The 19,081-nt window shown below is 40.2% G+C and overlaps 1 protein-coding gene across 1 annotated transcript in view; it reads left to right on the plus strand.

Moving 5' to 3' along the window:
• Positions 1-6,281, plus strand: part of LOC126469934 (serine hydroxymethyltransferase, mitochondrial-like) — a 119,982-nt gene extending 113,701 nt beyond the window's left edge. Inside the window, exons 8-10 of the mRNA XM_050097333.1 lie at positions 4,568-4,823; positions 5,826-5,933; positions 6,016-6,281. Coding sequence (XP_049953290.1) covers positions 4,568-4,823; positions 5,826-5,933; positions 6,016-6,146 — 495 coding nt within the window. The 3' untranslated portion in view covers positions 6,147-6,281. The remainder of the gene's footprint in view (positions 1-4,567; positions 4,824-5,825; positions 5,934-6,015) is intronic.
• Positions 6,282-19,081: the final 12,800 nt, after the last annotated feature.

Here is a 19,081-nt window from a genome sequence, read left to right on the forward strand (position 1 = left end):
GTAAAGGAACACAAAAAGTCGGAAGCTGGACGCAGATTTGATGTTGATGAAAAAAATGTTCATCGGTGATGTGCAAGTGAACAGAAACTCCTAAATACTTAGAAGAGTCAATGGCACACATGTCAGCATACATCTGTAAAATCTCAGACATGGAGATCCTCCACAAAACCAACAACGGGCATTACCTGGATGTGCTGGAGGAGCTTGAAATACATTGTGCAAAATGAAAAGAACGAGGCATTACTTTCAATGAAGAGAACACATTTTCACAGAATGCCTGTTTTAACATGTGAGTATAGGCTGCACCTAAACTTTTGACAGGAGATTATTGCGCATAGAGCTACACTACTAAATTTACAAGAAAGTTCAACTAGTCAGCAGAATAGCATGGACTGCTAAAATCGTGACATGCTTTGCCACTAGGTGGCAGGCTCTCTACACTTGACACGTGTGTTGTGGATATATCAGATTTGTTGGGAGATCTGGAGACATGACTGATTTAAGAGACAGTGTAAGGAAGTTGAGACTGAGAGAAAAGTTGATCATTTTGATTGCGAGTGATGATAGGAAATGAGCATACTATTTACTTGGTGAAATTTACACTTAACATTATCAGCTATGCAAAGGAACACAAAAAGTGGGAAGCTGGACGCAGATTTGATGTTGATGAGAAAAATGTTCATCAGTGATGTGCAAGTGAACAGAAACTCCCAAATACTTAGTCAATGTGCATTTCGAGGGCAAAAGGTCAAATATGCAGATGTGAAAAAAGTCTTGCTTGACTTTGTAGCTCAAAATAAGAAATGTAGATATGCCCTTATGAAGGAAATAATTCAAATTGAAGGCTGCAAAATAGAACGTAAAAGAAACATTTCACTGCTAGAATTTAAAGTTTAATATGGGTAGGTTCTGTGATTTATGCAATGAGACACACTATCTGTTCGTCACAAAATTACACTTGCACAGAAACTGCCTCAAGCATCCGAAAATAGTTTATTATCTTTGCAGCATTATGTAATCTGACTTAGATGCAAAAATTGTTATTTACTTTCCCAGATAGGGAATGCAAACCAAATGCCGGTCTATTTTGATATGCCGAGAAGCACTATGGTAAATAATGTAGGTGATCGTGGTGTGCAAATACGTTCATATGATGCTGAAAAGTAGCAGTGCACAGTGATGTCAAGGATTACACCTGATAAGACTAAAGTTGCCACCATATGTGGTTTTTAATCAGAAAACCCCAGCCAGGTGAGAAAGCTTCCCACCTGGTAGCAGTGTAAGAGCTCGTGATGGTGGATGACAGAGGATCTTGTCCTAGTCTGGATTTCAACATTTCAGAATAAGCGGCCAGGAGCTCTTCTTCACTCAAAGTCAGTGCTTCGGTTGTATATTTTTCTTGGGCACATTGGTAATTGAGTGAAACAGAATCTGAAAGAAGGAAACTATGGCCTAGTTATTATTCTTGGTGGCATGACAAGTGTGTTGCAGCTTTTGGATGTGTGTTTAAATCATCGATTCAAAGCTAGTATAAGGCAATTCTATAGAGATTACATAATGGGTTTGACACCAGGATGCTGTTTGTTATGTGCTTCCGTATCAAAAGTGTGCCATTGGATTTTTGTTGCTTGGCAGTCGATATCAGAAGAACTTGTCATTAAAAGCTATAAAAAATCTGGAATTTCTAATCATCTTGATGGAACTGTAGATACCCTTCATCGTAGCAACTCTCTGAGCAACATTCTGGATTATCTAGTGAAGATTCAGACGCTGGTGATGCTGAGAAGTGCTTGTGCTTGATTTGGGTAAAATTGGATATTCTGAAGTAAATTGGACCAGCTATGTAATGTTTTGATGCATTCAGATTTCATGTACTTGTAGTTATATATTTTTGGCAAAAGCAATAAAAATTTATTGTTACCAGTAATCTATTCATTGTTGTGTGAATTTTATCTCCATCTGTTTAAACTAGATTTGATTAAAATTCTTTGTGTGTGCATCCACAGTGTTCGTAAATGCTTTACTTTTGTCAAAGGTATTTGAAAACTATATTTGCAACTATTAGAAATGTGGAAGCAGATGAAGTTTCCAGATGTAAACAGAAATCAGACAAAGGTGCTACTCCTGATAATATTTTCAATAGTTAAAAATGAAGCGCAATAAGTGAAATGAATTGTCTGCATCTTTAGAATCTTTAGAAGTAGCAAAATGGCTTTCAAATACCTTTAATAATAGATTCGATTTATGCAGTTAAATACTATGTATTTTGTAGCAAAGATTAGCTTCATTGATCACATCATCAAATTTGAACTACTGCAAATTCAAATACATGTAACATTTCTGTGATGTGGAATTCTGTATGGTATGTGCCTCTGCTTTTGTTCACAAGCACACATTGAACACACTGTCATCTGCTAACTATGGTTGGCTCCATTGAAACAGCTGTTAGTACCAAGGGAGGCCGTTCAATTTATATCAAAACATTGACTCGCATCAGTCACTGTGCCATGGTTCTTTACAAAGTGAACAAGTGTGTAAACAAGCTGACACAGTTTTGCAAAACAGACTCTTTTCTTTTTGTTAAGAACAGCTACTGTAATAAGTTTCTCAACCCTCAAGATACATGTACACTTGATTTTGAAATTGACAATTTATGATCTGAGGACGGAAAATGTTGATAATAGGCCACACTGTGACTTTTCAAGCCAAAAGTCAGGGAAAAATGTGTGGTTTATATTCACACAAATATGCTATAAGATGATGATGATCTTTGTTCAATCTAGGGTACCTGTTGTATCACTGATTCTATGATTTTGAATATGTCCATTTGATGCATGGTCTGTGAGGTTGTCTGGCTGTGGGTAGTGCTGTCTTGACTACCATCATTTGTTTTTTCCATAAGCATGTATGTTTATGAGACCTGAGTTTTCCCGGCATATGCAGTTTCAAATAACTAATGGAAATGCAGCTGAGTGACATCACTGACAACCCTGCTATTTCAACGGGTGAACTCTGCCTATTTTCAAGGCAAAAATGCAGTGCTTACTTTCTGCAGTTTTGCCTTGAAAATGACAGGGGTCACTTGCACGGTGCTTACTTGCTGCACTTCTGCTTTGAAAATGACTGGGTGGTCACCTGTCAAAATGTCAGCAGTTGTCGATGACTTCACCCAGCTGTATTCCCGTAAGTTATTTGAACATGTATATTTTTGACTTTGTGTATAATAAATCATGTATTGTCATTTGTGTATAATAGATCATGTATTTAATATTTTGTTTAGGCTTTTACTTTGAAATTTTAACTTATTTCAAAGGCAGCTTTAATCATATGAGGGCACTGGAATATGTCATCAGCCATGTAACAATATGTGCATAACTTCCTTTGCAGTTCCTTTTGCACAACTTCCCATAGCTGTAACTGAATCTTTGTCCTGCTGATGAGCTGCACTTTGCAGTAATTAGGTATTGATGTTTTATTTTTTACTAATATAGTGCCACTGTTTGTATTTTTATATCACATTACAATCATCCGTGTACTATTGTAGCCCTGTCTCTCCTTGTATTAGGTAATTGGCTCTGAGGATGACCTATAACAAAGCTCTTAACCAGTAATCTGGATGTAGTGACGTAGACTATGTCTGTCTTTCTTCATTATATTAACACTGCAGTTTCACTTAATCTATTCAGTTAGAAAGAACCAACATTTAAGGCTCCTTGTTATTTTAAAAATTCATTGGTTATGTAAGATAATAGGTTCACTGTTTATCATTGTGAAATATATGAAATGTGATTTATTTATCTTGTAACATAAAATTTTCAAATCATTTGATTTGATTTACAGGAGACATATCACACTCACAATAAGAAACCTTTCTTAAACGGAAATCCAAAAGTTTACATTATCTTACATGCATTTCTGAGTTACTGCTACACAAATACATACTCTGTCCTCAATGATTGCTTCAATAGAATAACGACACTTTTCCACAAGAAAAGTAAAGACTAATCTTTTCAATGAACCAAGCTCCATGTTAAATACATTGCTGCCTTTTATTTTATAGTAAATTTTAAACCACACATACTTTGTTGTTTGGGCATAGTTTTAAACAGTGTGTTGGGAGTTTAAAATTCTTTCTGTGGCAAGTGCTGTGGTTGAAACAGAAAGAGTTTAATGTGTGTGCTGATTTGTATGTAAGAATAACAACGCTTCATATATGTGAAGGGAGGGAATATATAGATTTATTAAATTTTTAAGAGTGGTTGACAGGATACTTGTTCGACCACACAAATTTTCCTAGTTATTTCCTTTTGTAATACTAGTAGTCTCATCACATTTGCTAATTTCCCCAGTAAATTATGCTATGACAAATAACTGACTCAAAGTATCATTGATAGACAATCTTTCTGGTGTATATATATTTGTGGAGCCCACCAAAATACACAATGCAGATGCTAAGCTGTCAAGTTTATTTGCTAAGTAGTCAATGTGTACCTTCCAATTTAGATTTTTATTCAGATCTAGCCCTTAGAACTTTACATGGTTTAAGATCATTCTGTTTTTATTTTAGGCCTGTACACCAGAGTTCAGAAAATATCAAAACCAAGTTCTTCTGAATGCGAAAGCCTTGGCAAAAGGTTTACTTGACTGTGGTTATTCTCTGGTATCAGGTGGAACAGACACACATCTGGTGCTTGTGGATTTACGATCAAAGAACCTTGATGGTACACGAGTGGAGACTGTTTGCAACAAGTGCAATATTACAGTAAACAAAAATACTTGTCCAGGAGATAAGAGTGCAATGACACCCAGTGGTCTGAGATTAGGTTAGTACGCATAAATTGTCGCATTTCAGTAACAAATGTTTTAACAGCACTTACATAAAGCTTGAGAAGAATTAAACTTCTGTTAAATACTTGCATACTTGAACAATAAGAAGTGGTAAATGGTACCAAAACTTGAAAAAGTGAAACAATCGGAGGACTAGAACATACTACATAGAGGATTCTTGGTGTCCCTTATGTTATTTTCTTCTGATCTCTGAGTTTGTTATACTAAGAAAAAAATATTCAATTATTGATGATAAGTAAGGTACTGCTTACTCATGGTTTCTTCATTTAGAAATAAACATTATCTTACATCTTTATTGCTTGTGTATTACTTAAATATTTGATAGGCAAAACTTTCTTCCAATTAGGAACTTAACGTCATTTTAATAACAACAAGTTATTGATACTGGAAGTCCGGTGCCCACCTGCAGCCTTTTTCTCCCTATATTTATGTAGTGAACTCAAAATCAAGAGATACATTTGTGATTTTAAACAGTCTCACTTACTATAATATGCTTATTAAAAAATTAAAGTAAATAATTTGCCCCCACTGTGTCCCACCAAAGCTGGTTGGTGAATCATTTATAAATGTTTATTTTTAACTTTACCAACAGAGTGCATTTGATATGTAAAGAAAAGAAGAGGGTAAGTGATGAACAAAACTGAATATGGAGCTACTTTCCTTCCTTTAGACTATAAACCAGTCTAGTGATGTTAACGAGAGTAAAGGCAAATAAGAAAGTTAACGGTTGTGAAGCTGAGTAAAATCAGTCCCAGGTACAATGGAGGCAGATTAGTGGGTTTGATTGAATCTGACAAGCATCTGCCATTATGCAGTGCTCACTCCAATCTCCTCTAATGATCTGCAATAAGGAGAATGTAACTGGTAATTTGTTTCTGTACTTGTTCACTGAGTCATATAGTTTTTACTTTCGTGGCATGTTCGGTTATCATTAATGTATTTCCAAATTCTCATATATCATTTGTACTTTGCAACAGGTGTTCCTGCTTTAACATCACGGCAGTTCAAAGAGAAAGATTTTGAGAAGGTTGTGGCATACATTAATAGAGCTGTTGAGATTGCTGCTGAGACATCGTCAAAGTCTGGTAGGTACTTGGATGCACAGTACATACAAAATTTTATGGCAACAGAATAGCGTGCTAAATTAATGACTGTTACTTCCTCTAGGTCCAAAGATAAAGGATTTCAAGTTGTGCATGATGAATGATGCTGACATATCACTGAAGATACAACAATTGAAGGAAGAAGTATGCAATTTTGCATTGAGTTACCCGATGCCTGGATTTGATGATCATTAATTAAAGGCAGACTAACTGTACTCTGTACACTTAATCACAAATGTGATCTGATGCATCATGCTGAATCTCGTACATTTTGTACTGCTTTGCTTATTATCTGTTAATTTTCGACTGATTTTTTTTTTTTTAATACATTTTTTTCACTTGGTTTCATAAGTGATTTTTTTTTTTTTTTTTTTTTTTTTTTTTTTTTTTTTTTTTTTTTTTTTTAAAGAAAGGTATCATGTAATGATAAAGTAAGTTAAGTTGAATTAGTTGGTACTGAACAACTGTGATTTAAGTGTTATGAAACACACATTCCCTAACTCGTTCAGATGTTTGTTATTTTTGTTTGTCATGTGTTTTTTGGTAAAATAATATAAAAATAAGAACTTCTTTCTTGTGAATTAGTGGTGGTGTGTGTGTGTGTGTGTGTGTGTGTGTGTGTGTGTGTGTGTGTGCACGCGCGCGCATTTCGGTATCTGTCATTTGTGATAGGAATGGCTGTGCATTTTTTCTTTGTAAGTATCAATAAAATGTGCTGTCAACAATCTCTGTGCATAACATTGCTGTTACGGAGCTATATCATTGCTATTTCTACTCAGTGCTACTCCTACTGTGGTTGATTTATTTTTATCTGTATTTCTCTTTTAAAGATTCCCATAGTGAAATATTATTTAAAATACAAAGTCTTTAATGCTCATCCAAAAGTCAGTTGGAAATCTTGTGCAAACAAAATGGATACACCTAGAAAGATAAAAGCAAACATTTTATTATTATGGAAACAGTAAAAGAGAAGGGGTACTGGCAAAACGCATGCAAGGCAGTCAATTCCTAGGCTCTGGTGTGTACTACATTGAGCAGTCCATTGAATGCTCTGATACAACAGTGCATCTGAAAACACACAACGTTATAGTGGAGGACCATCTGAAAAGTAACCTCCACCAGGCTATGAAAAATACCAAAATAGTTAAAGAAAAATATAAGAAAAATCTTATAGTTACAACTTGTCATTACTTCTTTACATAATCTCCATCAACATTTAAGCAATTATATCTTCAAAAGTAGTTGACAAATTTCATATTGGATAACATTCTGCCACCCAACATTGCAGCCAACTTGTGACATCTTGAACTTCTTCATTCAATTCTGAGTTGAGAACCAAGCCACTTCTTCATGTGCGTAATAGGTGTAAACGATTTGGTCAAGGTCTGGACTGTGGGGCGGATGTACAAAGAAGTCATTTACTGTACCTGTTAGTTGCTGACTTTAGAAGTTATGGACACTTCTGGCATCATTCTGAACATTTGTCAATCCACTCTCAAACAGATGATACCATTCATGCACACCATCTTCATTCATCACATTACCTCTTTAAGTGGGCATGACGGATATATCTGTCTGCTGCATTCTGTGGCTAGTAGTTAATAGGAATGAGTTGTTACTCGGCTGCCATTGTAACTTTCGTACTAGTTGATCTTCGCTCACTAGATAGCATTTTTCTTCAGGCAAGACAGCAGATTCTGGGCTACTTACAACATTTTCCACTCAATCGTGCATCGACAGTATGCGTCCTGTGAAGCAGCCACAAAAGTGCTTCTTTTTCATCTGTGTTTACTATCGTGTGAGTGAGTGACCTTTTGCAATGGCGAAAAGAACTTTTTATCAGATCCACAGATAGAGCAACTGCTTTTAGAAAGTGGCGATAATTTCAGTGACAGTTCGGAAAATTTTCAAGATACCGATGTTGAGGCTAGTGAAAGTGACTTCGATTCAGAAACCCCTAATGAGCAGCAGTAGATGATACCTAGTGAGTTTGTTCACTTGGTGATCAATATTTGTTCAGTAGTGGTACAGTTGTGCCTCTAAAACGATGTGATGAGCTGTACTATGTGTTCTGTGGATGATAAAGAATAACAGCTCAACAGAGAAACTTATATGCACAACAGTTTATAGCTTCTTATCACAAGTTAGCAGCAAGCTCCAAGGTTCACAGTTGGCAGGATACTACAAAGGATGAGGTAAAAATACTTTTCAGAATGCTCATACTTCAAGGAATTCTTCACAAACCAGAACACAAGATGCACTTTTCGAAGAGAGAATCAACTGACACACATTTCTTCTGGAAACTGATGAGTGAAAATTGGTTTCATCTTTTATTGAAATTCCTCCACTTTGCTGACAATAGCTTGTAGGATCCATTAAGCACTATCAGCAGAAAACTATTCAGAATTCACCTGATTATGGAGCACCTGCAGTGTAAATTCAGATCAGTATAAATGCCAGAGAGGAACATCACTATTGACAAATTGTTGTTGCTCTGGAAAGGACTGCTTGGATGTAGGCAGTTTATTCTATTGAACAGCAGCAGATTTGGCATCAGATTTTACATACTCTGTGAAAGCAACTCCAGGTATGTATGAAGCTTTATTATTTATGCTGCAAAGGACAGTAATTATGGTAGCCATTATCCAGAAGAAACGATAACATCTCAAATTGTTTTGGAGAATGCGCATGATCTAGTCAGGAAAGGTCATTGTATTTATGTTGACAACTGGTGCACCAGTCCAGATTTGATGGACAAACTAACCAGAAATAAATCAAACATCGTTGGTACAATGCAGTAAGACAGGAAGGGGTTCCCTGACTTCATAAAAAAGGAAAAACTGAAGAAAGGAAAGTACATATCAGGGTACAGAGGCAAGCAAATAGTAATGAAGTGGAAGGACAAAAGAGATGTTATTATGGTCAGCAGCTTCCATGATGATACATTTTTAAATATAAACTTAAAGAAGGGAATCGTTCAAAAGCTACATGTTGACCTTGGTATGACAGGAATATGGAAGGCATGGGTAGGAGCGATTAACAGTTGCATGGCTACCAGATGGTCAGGAGCGGGCTGAAAAAGTATTATCAAAAGCTTTTCCACCACTTGTTTGACGTTGCATGCTTCAGTGTATACATTCTGTTTAAGAAGTATGGCGATCAACAAATTAGAGGGTGACACACGGGTCGGTTTTTAACTGCGTCGTATTTAGTGCACGGTGGTGGGAGGTGGTCGTGGTGGGGATAGTTCTGATCCACTATGGAGCAGTGGGATGTGCAACATCGAGTGTTTGTCTATGACAGTTTCGCGAAAAGTGGTGAGTCTATTATTGCTACGCACCAATTGTTTCGTGCACGGTTTAATGTCAGTCAACATGGAGCTGTTCCGAGCCATAACACAATCCTCAGATGTGTGGAAAACTTCAGATCAACTGGAAACATACTGGATAGGAAGCATCCTGGGTCGAGACGCAGAGTGACGACACCAGAAAATGTTGAAAGGGTAAGGCAAGCAGCAGTCAGAAGCCCAGGATGGTCAGCTAAACGTTGTGCTACTGAGTTACGAATTAATTGTGAATCGGTTAGACAAATTTTGCATAAAGAATTAAAATTCCATCCCTACAAAATGCTCATTGTCCAACAACTTAAGGAAACTGATTTTGCTGTACGAGAAGACATCACTTACAGAATGCAAGTGATTTTGGGATCAAATGAAAATGAAATTTTGTTGATGAGCGATGAAGCCCATTTTCATTTAAACGGGACCATGAATAAGCAAAACCTACATTACTGGGCTCCAGAGCATCCACAGCTTATCCACCAGCGTCATCTACACTCAGAAAAAGTAACAGTCTGGTGTGCTGTTGGCATTATTGGACCTTTTTTTAAAAAAAAAATAGAATGGGGCCACTGTTACTGTTAATTCAGTTTGTTACATTGGTATGCTTAAAACATTCTTGAAACCAGAACTAAGAGGACGATGAATCCCTTTAAAACGTGTGTGTTTCCACCACGATGGGGCAACATTGCACACCGCAAACACTTCAATGACAGTTCTTAGACGCATGTTTCCTGGCCGGATTATCTCGTGTTTTGGCAATGTTCCTTGGCCTTCCAGGTCTCCCGACTTGTCAGTATGTGACTTTTTTCTGTGAGGATACCTTAAGAACCATGTCTATAACCACAAATCGCAAAATTTGGACGAGTTGAAGAATGAAATCATTCAAGAAATTGCTGCCATCCCTGCAGAGAATTTTAGTCTGTGTGATGAAGGATTTTGAGAAGAGACTCGAGTCCTGCATTCGTAATTATGGACATCACCTTGACGACATTATTTTTCACAAATAACTTTGTTAACTAAAATGGCAAATAATGAGCTTTGATTTTGTGTAAATAAACATGCATTAATTTTAAAGTTGGCTGAGTATTATTTCATTAAAAACCGTCCGTCTCCCATGCGTCACCTTTTAGAATGAGCTTCATGACTATCGGATCTAACGTAAGGGCTATGTGTGGCAGTTGTGGAGGCTCAGCTCACAAACTGGAAAATACTTGTTCAGTTCCTCTGAAATGTATAAACCACTACGGGGATCACCCACTGTGGAGCAGAAAGAGTGAGGTTTACAACAAGGATAGGAAAATTCAGGAATTGAAAGTCAAGAGATGCATACCCTGTGGTGAAGCTAAAAAGTATTTCAGAGTTATGCAACCTCCAGTTTTTGCTACCTTTGCATCAGCCTGTGAGATGCCAATCACCAAGTGTGATGCCTCCACACAAACTCAGAGTACGGATTCAAGTGCGAGCACATGTACTTGTCGGTGTACCTGTGAGAGAAATGCTACACTTGAAACAGAAATCATTTGGAAACAGTCGGTGATGGGCTTACCACCTAAGCCACATACCACTGCCCACCATCAGAAGCCTACTAAGCCATCCCCTCAACCCAAGCAACTGACTTCTCCCATAAGTAAGGACAAACATCCTTCAAAAGGTAGTTCCAAGTAGAAGAAAGTGACAGTTAAACCTTCAGATCAGCAAGCTCTCTCCCTATCAGATGGGGACTATGCTCTTGAGGATATAGACTTCCAATCGGAGAGCCGGGAAACGGCTAACTTTCCCCCTGACCTTCCCAGTAAAACCACTTCCGAGGGAAAAAGGAAATACCAACCATCACTAAATGACGGTTCCCACAGGGACTTCTGTGTTGCAGTGGTATTTAAATGGATACCACTCACAAATGTGAAGAATCGCAGACCCTAGTCTGCAAGAAACCATTCTGCATCTGCTTACAAGAAACTCATCTTAAGTTCACTGACACACTTGCATTACGGGGTTACCACCCCTACAGGAGGGACGAAAGTACTTGGGACAGGGCTAAAGGTGGAGTGGCTGCTTTCATTGATGACAGATGCCACTCCTCTCCTGTCCCTCTTACCACAACCATACAAGCAATTGCCATGAAAGTTCAAGCACCCTTTAACTTCACAGTGTGTTCTTTGTATCTTCCACCTAATGACACTTGGGCAGCAGATGCACTAACAGAACTCTTTCAGTCACTCTCACACCAATTCCTCCTTGCGGGGGACTTCAGTGCGTACAGTGTGTTGCGGGGCTCGACTACCACTTGCTCCGGGGGTCAGATGATCGAGCGACTTGTCCGTTCTAAGAATATCTGCCTTCTGAACTCGGGTCAGATGACATACTTTTCCACGGTACATGGTCTGTTTCAGCCTTTGACCTTCGATTTTGGTCCCCAGCTCTTGCAGACTCAGTTCAGTGGCAAGTGGCTACAGGTTTACATACTAGTGATCTCTTCCCAGTGTGGATCTGTCTGCTGACTTGGACGGTGGCTGACAGGAGACCATGAAGGTGGATGATACAAAAGGTAAATTGGTTGCAGTAAGTCAACAGGCTATTTGTTTAACAAAAGGATTGTCTTCAGGGGATGGTGGCCCAAATCACTTGTGAGATCCAGTAGGATGCTGCAGAGTCCATTATCTCCATTATCCGGTATAGTAACGACCTCCAACGACTGCCTGTACCTTGGGGGGGGAATGATGAATGTCGATTGGCAGTCAGGGCCAGACGAACAGCTTTGTGGAACTTCAAACACCGTCCAACTACAGCAAACCTTTATGCCTTCAGATCTGCAAGAGAACATGCGAGGCGATTGATAAAAGAACAGGAGAGGGCTTTCTGGAAGGAATTCACAACTTCCATTAATCAGTCCACTTCCAGTGTGCAAGTTTGGGGCTCAAGGCAAGGGCAGTACACATCCCCTTATGGCCTTGTAAAGTAATGGGGTCTTGGTGGACACAACAGAAGACATGGCTCAGGTTTCAGTGAAACACTTTTTTACTGAAACTTCCTGGCAGATTAAAACTGTGTGCCGGACCGAGACTCAAACTCGGGACTGTTGCCTTTCGCGAGCAACTGCTCTACCAACTGAGCTAGCAAAGCACGACTCACGAGCCATCCTCACAGCTTTAATTCCACCAGTACCTCATCTCCTACCTTCCAAACTTCGTAGAAGCTCTCTTGCATACTTTGCAGAACTAGCACTCCTAAAAGAAAGGATATTGCAGAGACACAGCTTAGCCACAGCCTAGGGCAGCAGTCCCGAGTTCGAGTCTCGGTCTGGCACACAGTTTTAATCTGCCAGGAAGTTTCATATCAGCGCACATTCTGCTGCAGAGTGAAAATTTCATACTTTTTTACTGTCACTACGTCATCTGGACAAGCTCCTGCTATTCAGGTGTTCCATATGACTGCGGAAATAAGGAAGCTCCATTTCTTCTCGCATAATGAGGAAGTCTACAACCTTCCACTGTCCATATGGGAACTGGAATCATCTCTGTCTGCGGCCAGAGACACTGCTCCAGGACCTGATGAGATCCGTTATGCCATGCTTCGTTATCTGTGCCCTGAAGTGAAAGGATCGCGCCTCTCTTGTTTCGATCAGATATGGTTTGATGGACAATACCCCACAACTTGGAAGGAGGCAATATTAATTCTATTCTGGAAAGCAGGCAAGAACCGTAGTGCCCCTAACAGTTACCAGAGTGTAGTCCTTACCAGTTGTATGAGTAAGAGTCTTGAACGCACGGTCAACTGCCACCTCGTCGGGCTGCTTGAATCCCAAGGTCACCTGAGCCACTCCCAGTGTGGTTTTAGGCGCTACCATTCCACCCTTGAAAATTTAATTCTACTGGAGACGGTGATACAGGAGTCCTTACGCCAAAACCATTTGTTTTGTGTATTTTTTGACCCCAAAAAAGCATACGGCACTACTTGGAGGTGCAACATCCTTCACCAACTTCATGAATGGGTACTAAGTGGATGCCTGCCACTTCTTATCCAATCCTTTCTTGAGGACTAGCATTTTCATGTAGTGTTGCGGAAGCCTTATCTGACTGCTACGTTCAAGAGAATGGGCCCCCCCAAGGCAGTGTACCAGTGTTACATTGTTTGCCATCGCTATCAGTGGCATTTCCTCCACAGCCAGGAGCCTTGTCAAATGCTCTTTGTTTGTGGATGACTTTGCAATCTTATACTCTTCCTCTGATCTTACAACGGTGGCGAGGCAGCTACAGCTGACCATTGGGAGGCTGGAAACCTGGGCCAGGACAACTGATTTTCTGTTCTCACTGGAGGAGACGACATGTGTCAATTTTAACCATGCTTGGCGAAGTTTTAACCAACCAGTGCTCACAATGGAGGACAGTATTTTATGTTTTCAAGAAATTGTGCACTTTTAGGGTGTATTATTTGACCCTAAATTAACTTGGCTCCCACACATGAAAGACCTACGAACAAAGGGCTACCAGTCATTGAATATTTTGAAATGCCTTAGCTGAAAAACATGGGGAGTTGACAGGTCCCACCTCCTGCAGTTTTATAGAGCATTTGTTCGATCATGTTTAGATTATGGCAGCTTGGTCTATGGATTAGCCCATACTTCCTACCTCAAGATGTTAGATGCTGTTTACCATGAGCGCATTCGGATATCGACTGGAGCCTTTTGGACCAGCCCAGTTCATAGTATGTGTGCAGAGGCTGGTGAACTATCACTCTGGATTTGGTGATGTATCCTTTTGGTTCAATAGGCACTGAAAAACTCAGCATCACCTCAGTCATTGGCATTTAGTGCAGTGGTCCAATCACCTTTGAATGGCTGCTCAGGAATTGGCCCTGTGCAACCATGCCGTTTGGGATACGTGCTACTGACTGTCTCAAAAACCTGGATCTATCAGATCTCCAAATACACAGCCAGGGATGGAACACTTTGTTGCCTTGATGTCTTCAGAGGCCCAAAATGATTTTAAGCTTGACACAGTACAAGAAAATGTACTCCAGATTATGTTTTTACAGCTCTGTTTTTGGCCATTTTTAAGTACGTACCACAGTTTTATTGTTGTTTGTACAGGTGGATCCACCGGTTGTTATGCTGTTTTTCTGTGATATTGTTTTCAAAGCATGTCTTCTGGAACAATTTACAAATTATGATGCAAACTTATATGGCATTCTGATGGCACTGGAGAGGATTCACAGACATCACCGTACGAGGTTTCTTTTCTGTTACGACTCGCTTAGTGCACTACAAGCACTTCACCAAATGTATCCAATAGACAAGCTGATTCAGCTCATCCATGACTCCTTACAGCAGCTGCAACACTGTGGCAAGAGGGTGTTCTTTTGCTGGGTACCTGGTCACATCAGGATGCTGGGAAATGACATGGTCAACAAAGCCGTCAAGAAAGCATGTTGGGATGGTGCTGTTGATCACTGTCCCATTCCATTGCTCGCCATCATCTCATTTTCTGACAGGCACATCATGTGTCAGTGGGAGACTGAATGGTTGCTGGTGACAGAAAACAAACTGCAGTCATCAGATCAACCACACAGACATGGCGAACTTCTTCTCAGCCTCACTGCTGGAAGGAGGTTCTGCCTACCAAGCTGCACATTGGACATAGCCCTTTAACACATGGTTTCCTCCTCCAGTGGGAGGATCCACCACTCGGTGAGGTTTGTGGTGTGAATCATTCAGTTCAGCATATTTTGGCAACATGTGTCCTATATACAGTAAAACCCCACTTTTACACTTTTCAAGGGACATCAAAAAATTGTGTAAAATGCAGAAAAATGTAAAATGTGGGAAATAATGTTTTAAGCTGTAAACGTTACGTATGGGATATCGTTAAACTCAGTTTCATATGTCATAATCAATGTTTTTGAAAAGCCAGCAGCTGCCATTCATTATTTAAATAATGAAACACCGCAATAGTTACATATTTTTCCAGGCTTAGCACAACGTATTTTGAGAATTTTTTCTTGTTGTCAAGCGCAAATATGTACAATGGTATTTTATGAGGTGTTTGAATATGTGTTATTCTGAGTCTCTTGCACTGTAGTCATCTTTTTGAAGTTATTAGGTACTGCACCTCCTCAGTTATGTGGAAAACTACACACAAGCAAACTATCACTCACATTGTTTGTTTGTGTAACACCACAAAAAATACATATGTAAATACTGCACTTACCAACGAGAATAAACTCTCGAAACATGTTTTGCTCAGCATGAAACAAATACATAACTGATGCTGTGTTTAAGCTAAAAACATTTCAGCACCACGAAGTGAATGACCATGGACTATCGATAATTATATATGGTCTAGAGTGAATGACAGTGTCAACTAGCAGTACAAGTGACCAAACACCTAAACATGCTAAATATGGTTCAACAAAGGTGTCATGATGATCACAACAATCGTGAAACTGTGTTTGCACAGTGGGCACAGTTTGTAAATAGTTGTGATTGGTCATGATATCTGTATTCGAACAAACCCAGTTACTCCCATTAGTTACCACGTCAAATAGATCTTGGCAGTGGTGGGAGACATGGCACGAATTGTTCCTACTTTCACAAATTTAGCGGTTCACATCCGCTGAGTAGAGTGCGCTGGTGAGAAGAAAATTAGCCATGTACTATTTGTAAATACTACTGGATGGCTGACAGCGTTCCAGCATCATTTTTTTCTTCACAAACTTTTTTTCGTAATGTGTGAAACGCAGGAAAATGTTGACGCAAAATTGGGTGCAAATTAACACTGTGGACATAGGAAATTTGACAGGGTTGACAAAAAATGTAAACAGTGGGAATACCTTAAATCCGGGAACGTAAAAGCAGGGTTATACAGTACCGATATTAGAGCAACCCTCAATCTTGATGGAGATCTGCCCACTATCCTTGCTGATACTGATTCGAGTGTTACAAGAGTGGTGAAATGTTGGTAACTGCCAGGCCACATGCCTAAATTGGTGGGGAAGGGAAGCAGACTTCAATACATTGTAAACTGCTCTGCATCAGCCTTCGACCCCATCCATGAAATTGGCATGCTGACTTTTTGTCAGGGTGCAGATGACCATGATGTTGAGCGCCCCTCACCTTAAACCATCATCATCAGCAGCAGCAGCATCTCATCCTGAGGCCCTCCACCACCTAGTTTTCTCCATCCTAGGCACAGCCCAGGGTTCAAAGATAGTCTATACTGATGGCTCAATAGTTTCTGGTAACGTAGGTTTTGCTTGCACTCATGCAGGACGTACTGAACTGCACTCCTTGCCAGATGACTATAGTGTTTTCACTGCAGAGATGGTAGCCATCTCTCATGCTCTTGAGCATATCCATACCTACAATGGTGAGACCTTTTCCAACTCCAGTGACTCCTTGAGCAGTGTGGAAGCTCTCGACCACTGTTACCTTCACCATCCCTTGGTCATGGCTATCCAGGAATTCCTGTATGCCCTTGAACAATGTTGACACTCCGTGACTTTCATCTTGACACCAGTTCATGATGGGATCCTGAGGAATGAACTTGCTGATAGCCTGGCCAAACTGGAAACAGACCTCCGATCAGTATTATGCTGTCAAGTTTTAGGGATCTGGGATATGGAATGGCTCAATCTGATTTCACCAAATAAACTATGGGTGGTAAAGGGGACCATAAATCTGTGGAGGTCCTCCTTGCCAGCCTCTTGCAAGGACTCTACTATCCTTTGCTGGCTTCACTTCAGCCATGCTTGGCTAACTCATGGTCATCTGTTCTGTCACGAGGACCCACCCCACTGTCGTTGTGGTCCACGTTTTGCTGGACTGTTCCAACCTAGCCACCCTTTGACTCACCACCCTGGGTGTTAGGAGATGGTACCTCAACGGCTGACTTAGTTTTACATTTTATTCATGAAGACGGCTTTTACCACTCTCTTTAAGGGAGGACCACTTAACCTAACTGGCCCACTGAGGGGTTGGCAGAACACTCTGTTGCCTCCTCTCCCAGACTGGGCTGTGGCTGTTTGGGCTTGGTGGTGCATCCTGGCCCTCGCCCTACTCACTTTTTTTTCTCTTTGCCTCCCCTCTCGCGTGGTCTGTTCGCCTTGTTTGTCTTTTGCCTATCTGTGCATCTCTTGCCCTGTCCAACCTGCTAGTCTTTCCTCAGCAGTTTCTGAGTGGGGTACCTCTGGTAAGTGGTGGGGGTAGGAGATGTAAGTCCCCTCATTGCACTCTGCTTTTGGGGACTTTCGGCTGCTCCCTAGATGGAGCACCTTGCCTGCCTTTCTTCCTATGTCTCCCTTTCTTCTTTCTTGTCCCTTATGTAGCCTGTGGTGACCTCTGGTAGACCTTGGGGTTTTCCACCGCTGGATTTTGAATGGTAGGCCATTTCTGAAGTACAGTCATGCAGACCTGTCTGTTGGAGGAAAAATGGTCTGATGACCTAGTATTCTGGTCCCTTTAATCATCCAACAACCAACCAATATCTTTTCTAATTCAACAAATGCTCCCTGACATTCTTCCGAACATACAAACTTAACACCCTTTTGCTACAATTGCGTAAGTGGTGTTGCAGTAATCGCAAACCACTTCAGAAACTTCCTATAATAATTTGTGAGACCCCAAAAGAATTGAAACTCCTTTATTGTTCCTGGTACTGGAAAATCTTGCACTGCTTTCACTAACCTAGGATAAATTCTTACACTATCCTTCCTAATCCAGAGACTTATTGGGAACAATCACAATTTCCAAATCCCCCTCCCCCACAGGAGCTACTGCTCACTTCTGTTATCCCACCAGCCAATTGCTGATTTATAAAGTCCTCCAAAACTGGTTGCATCAACCATTGTATTATATACAGCCTTAGATACACTGGCATAGCAGACAATGACCCATGTGGAAAAAACAGATCCTCAAATTCTAGCAACAGGTCTGTGCCTGGTTGTCCTGTGTGTTCCCTGTAGATGCTTCAATTTCTCAAGAAATACATTCTTAGCAGCATCTGATGCGGTCTTATAGCCTATACCATCTGTGCTGCAATCCTCCTCCACTATAATCTCCATTGTAGCTGACAACACTCCCTTCAACAACCTAACCACCTCAGCGCCAAAATTAGCTGCATTGACATGAGTCTTTGCCTCCATTCTTTTCTCGTATGTGTACAATGCTATGCTTCACCAATCAACATGGTGTATCCAATACTTCATTACCTTCCAGCAGGCCTACTACACATAACATATCAACTGGTAAGTCAGGCTCCATATTCACACATGGTGACTATCTGGTATCTCCTGACGCATAGTCATGTGAATCAAGCTTTAATGTCATTGCTCATAATTTAACTGGATTGTCTCGTATACTAGACATTTTTCGTGGCAGATCGACATTGACAACAGTTTCCCGTAGCTGGAATGTCCCCCACTAGGTTTCACCATACGTCATCGAAGATAATTATGGCATGATGTTAATGCAGAAAGTCTAACCTTATAGTCTGATTAAAATTACTTGATAGTTGATACTTCATGTGTTGAAGCTGGTTTTCTCCAGTCAGAGCACTCAATGTCACAACTGAACCATTCGCCATTGCAAAGTGCCACAACAATTGGTTAGTTCTCTTCAAATTTCTAGTCTGGCTTTCTTTCTTGATGTGTTTGGGTCTACACAAGACATGATTCAGCATCACATATATAGTTATCATAATCACAGAGACTGGTTTACATTAAATAAGCTTTGCGTGACATTGCATGAAGCCAAATTATTGAAGGCTGCAATTCGTCATTGCCACTGGATCACCACAGT

Source organism: Schistocerca serialis, chromosome 3, assembly GCF_023864345.2.
Source record: "Schistocerca serialis cubense isolate TAMUIC-IGC-003099 chromosome 3, iqSchSeri2.2, whole genome shotgun sequence".
In the NCBI taxonomy this organism is placed as follows: domain Eukaryota; kingdom Metazoa; phylum Arthropoda; class Insecta; order Orthoptera; family Acrididae; genus Schistocerca; species Schistocerca serialis.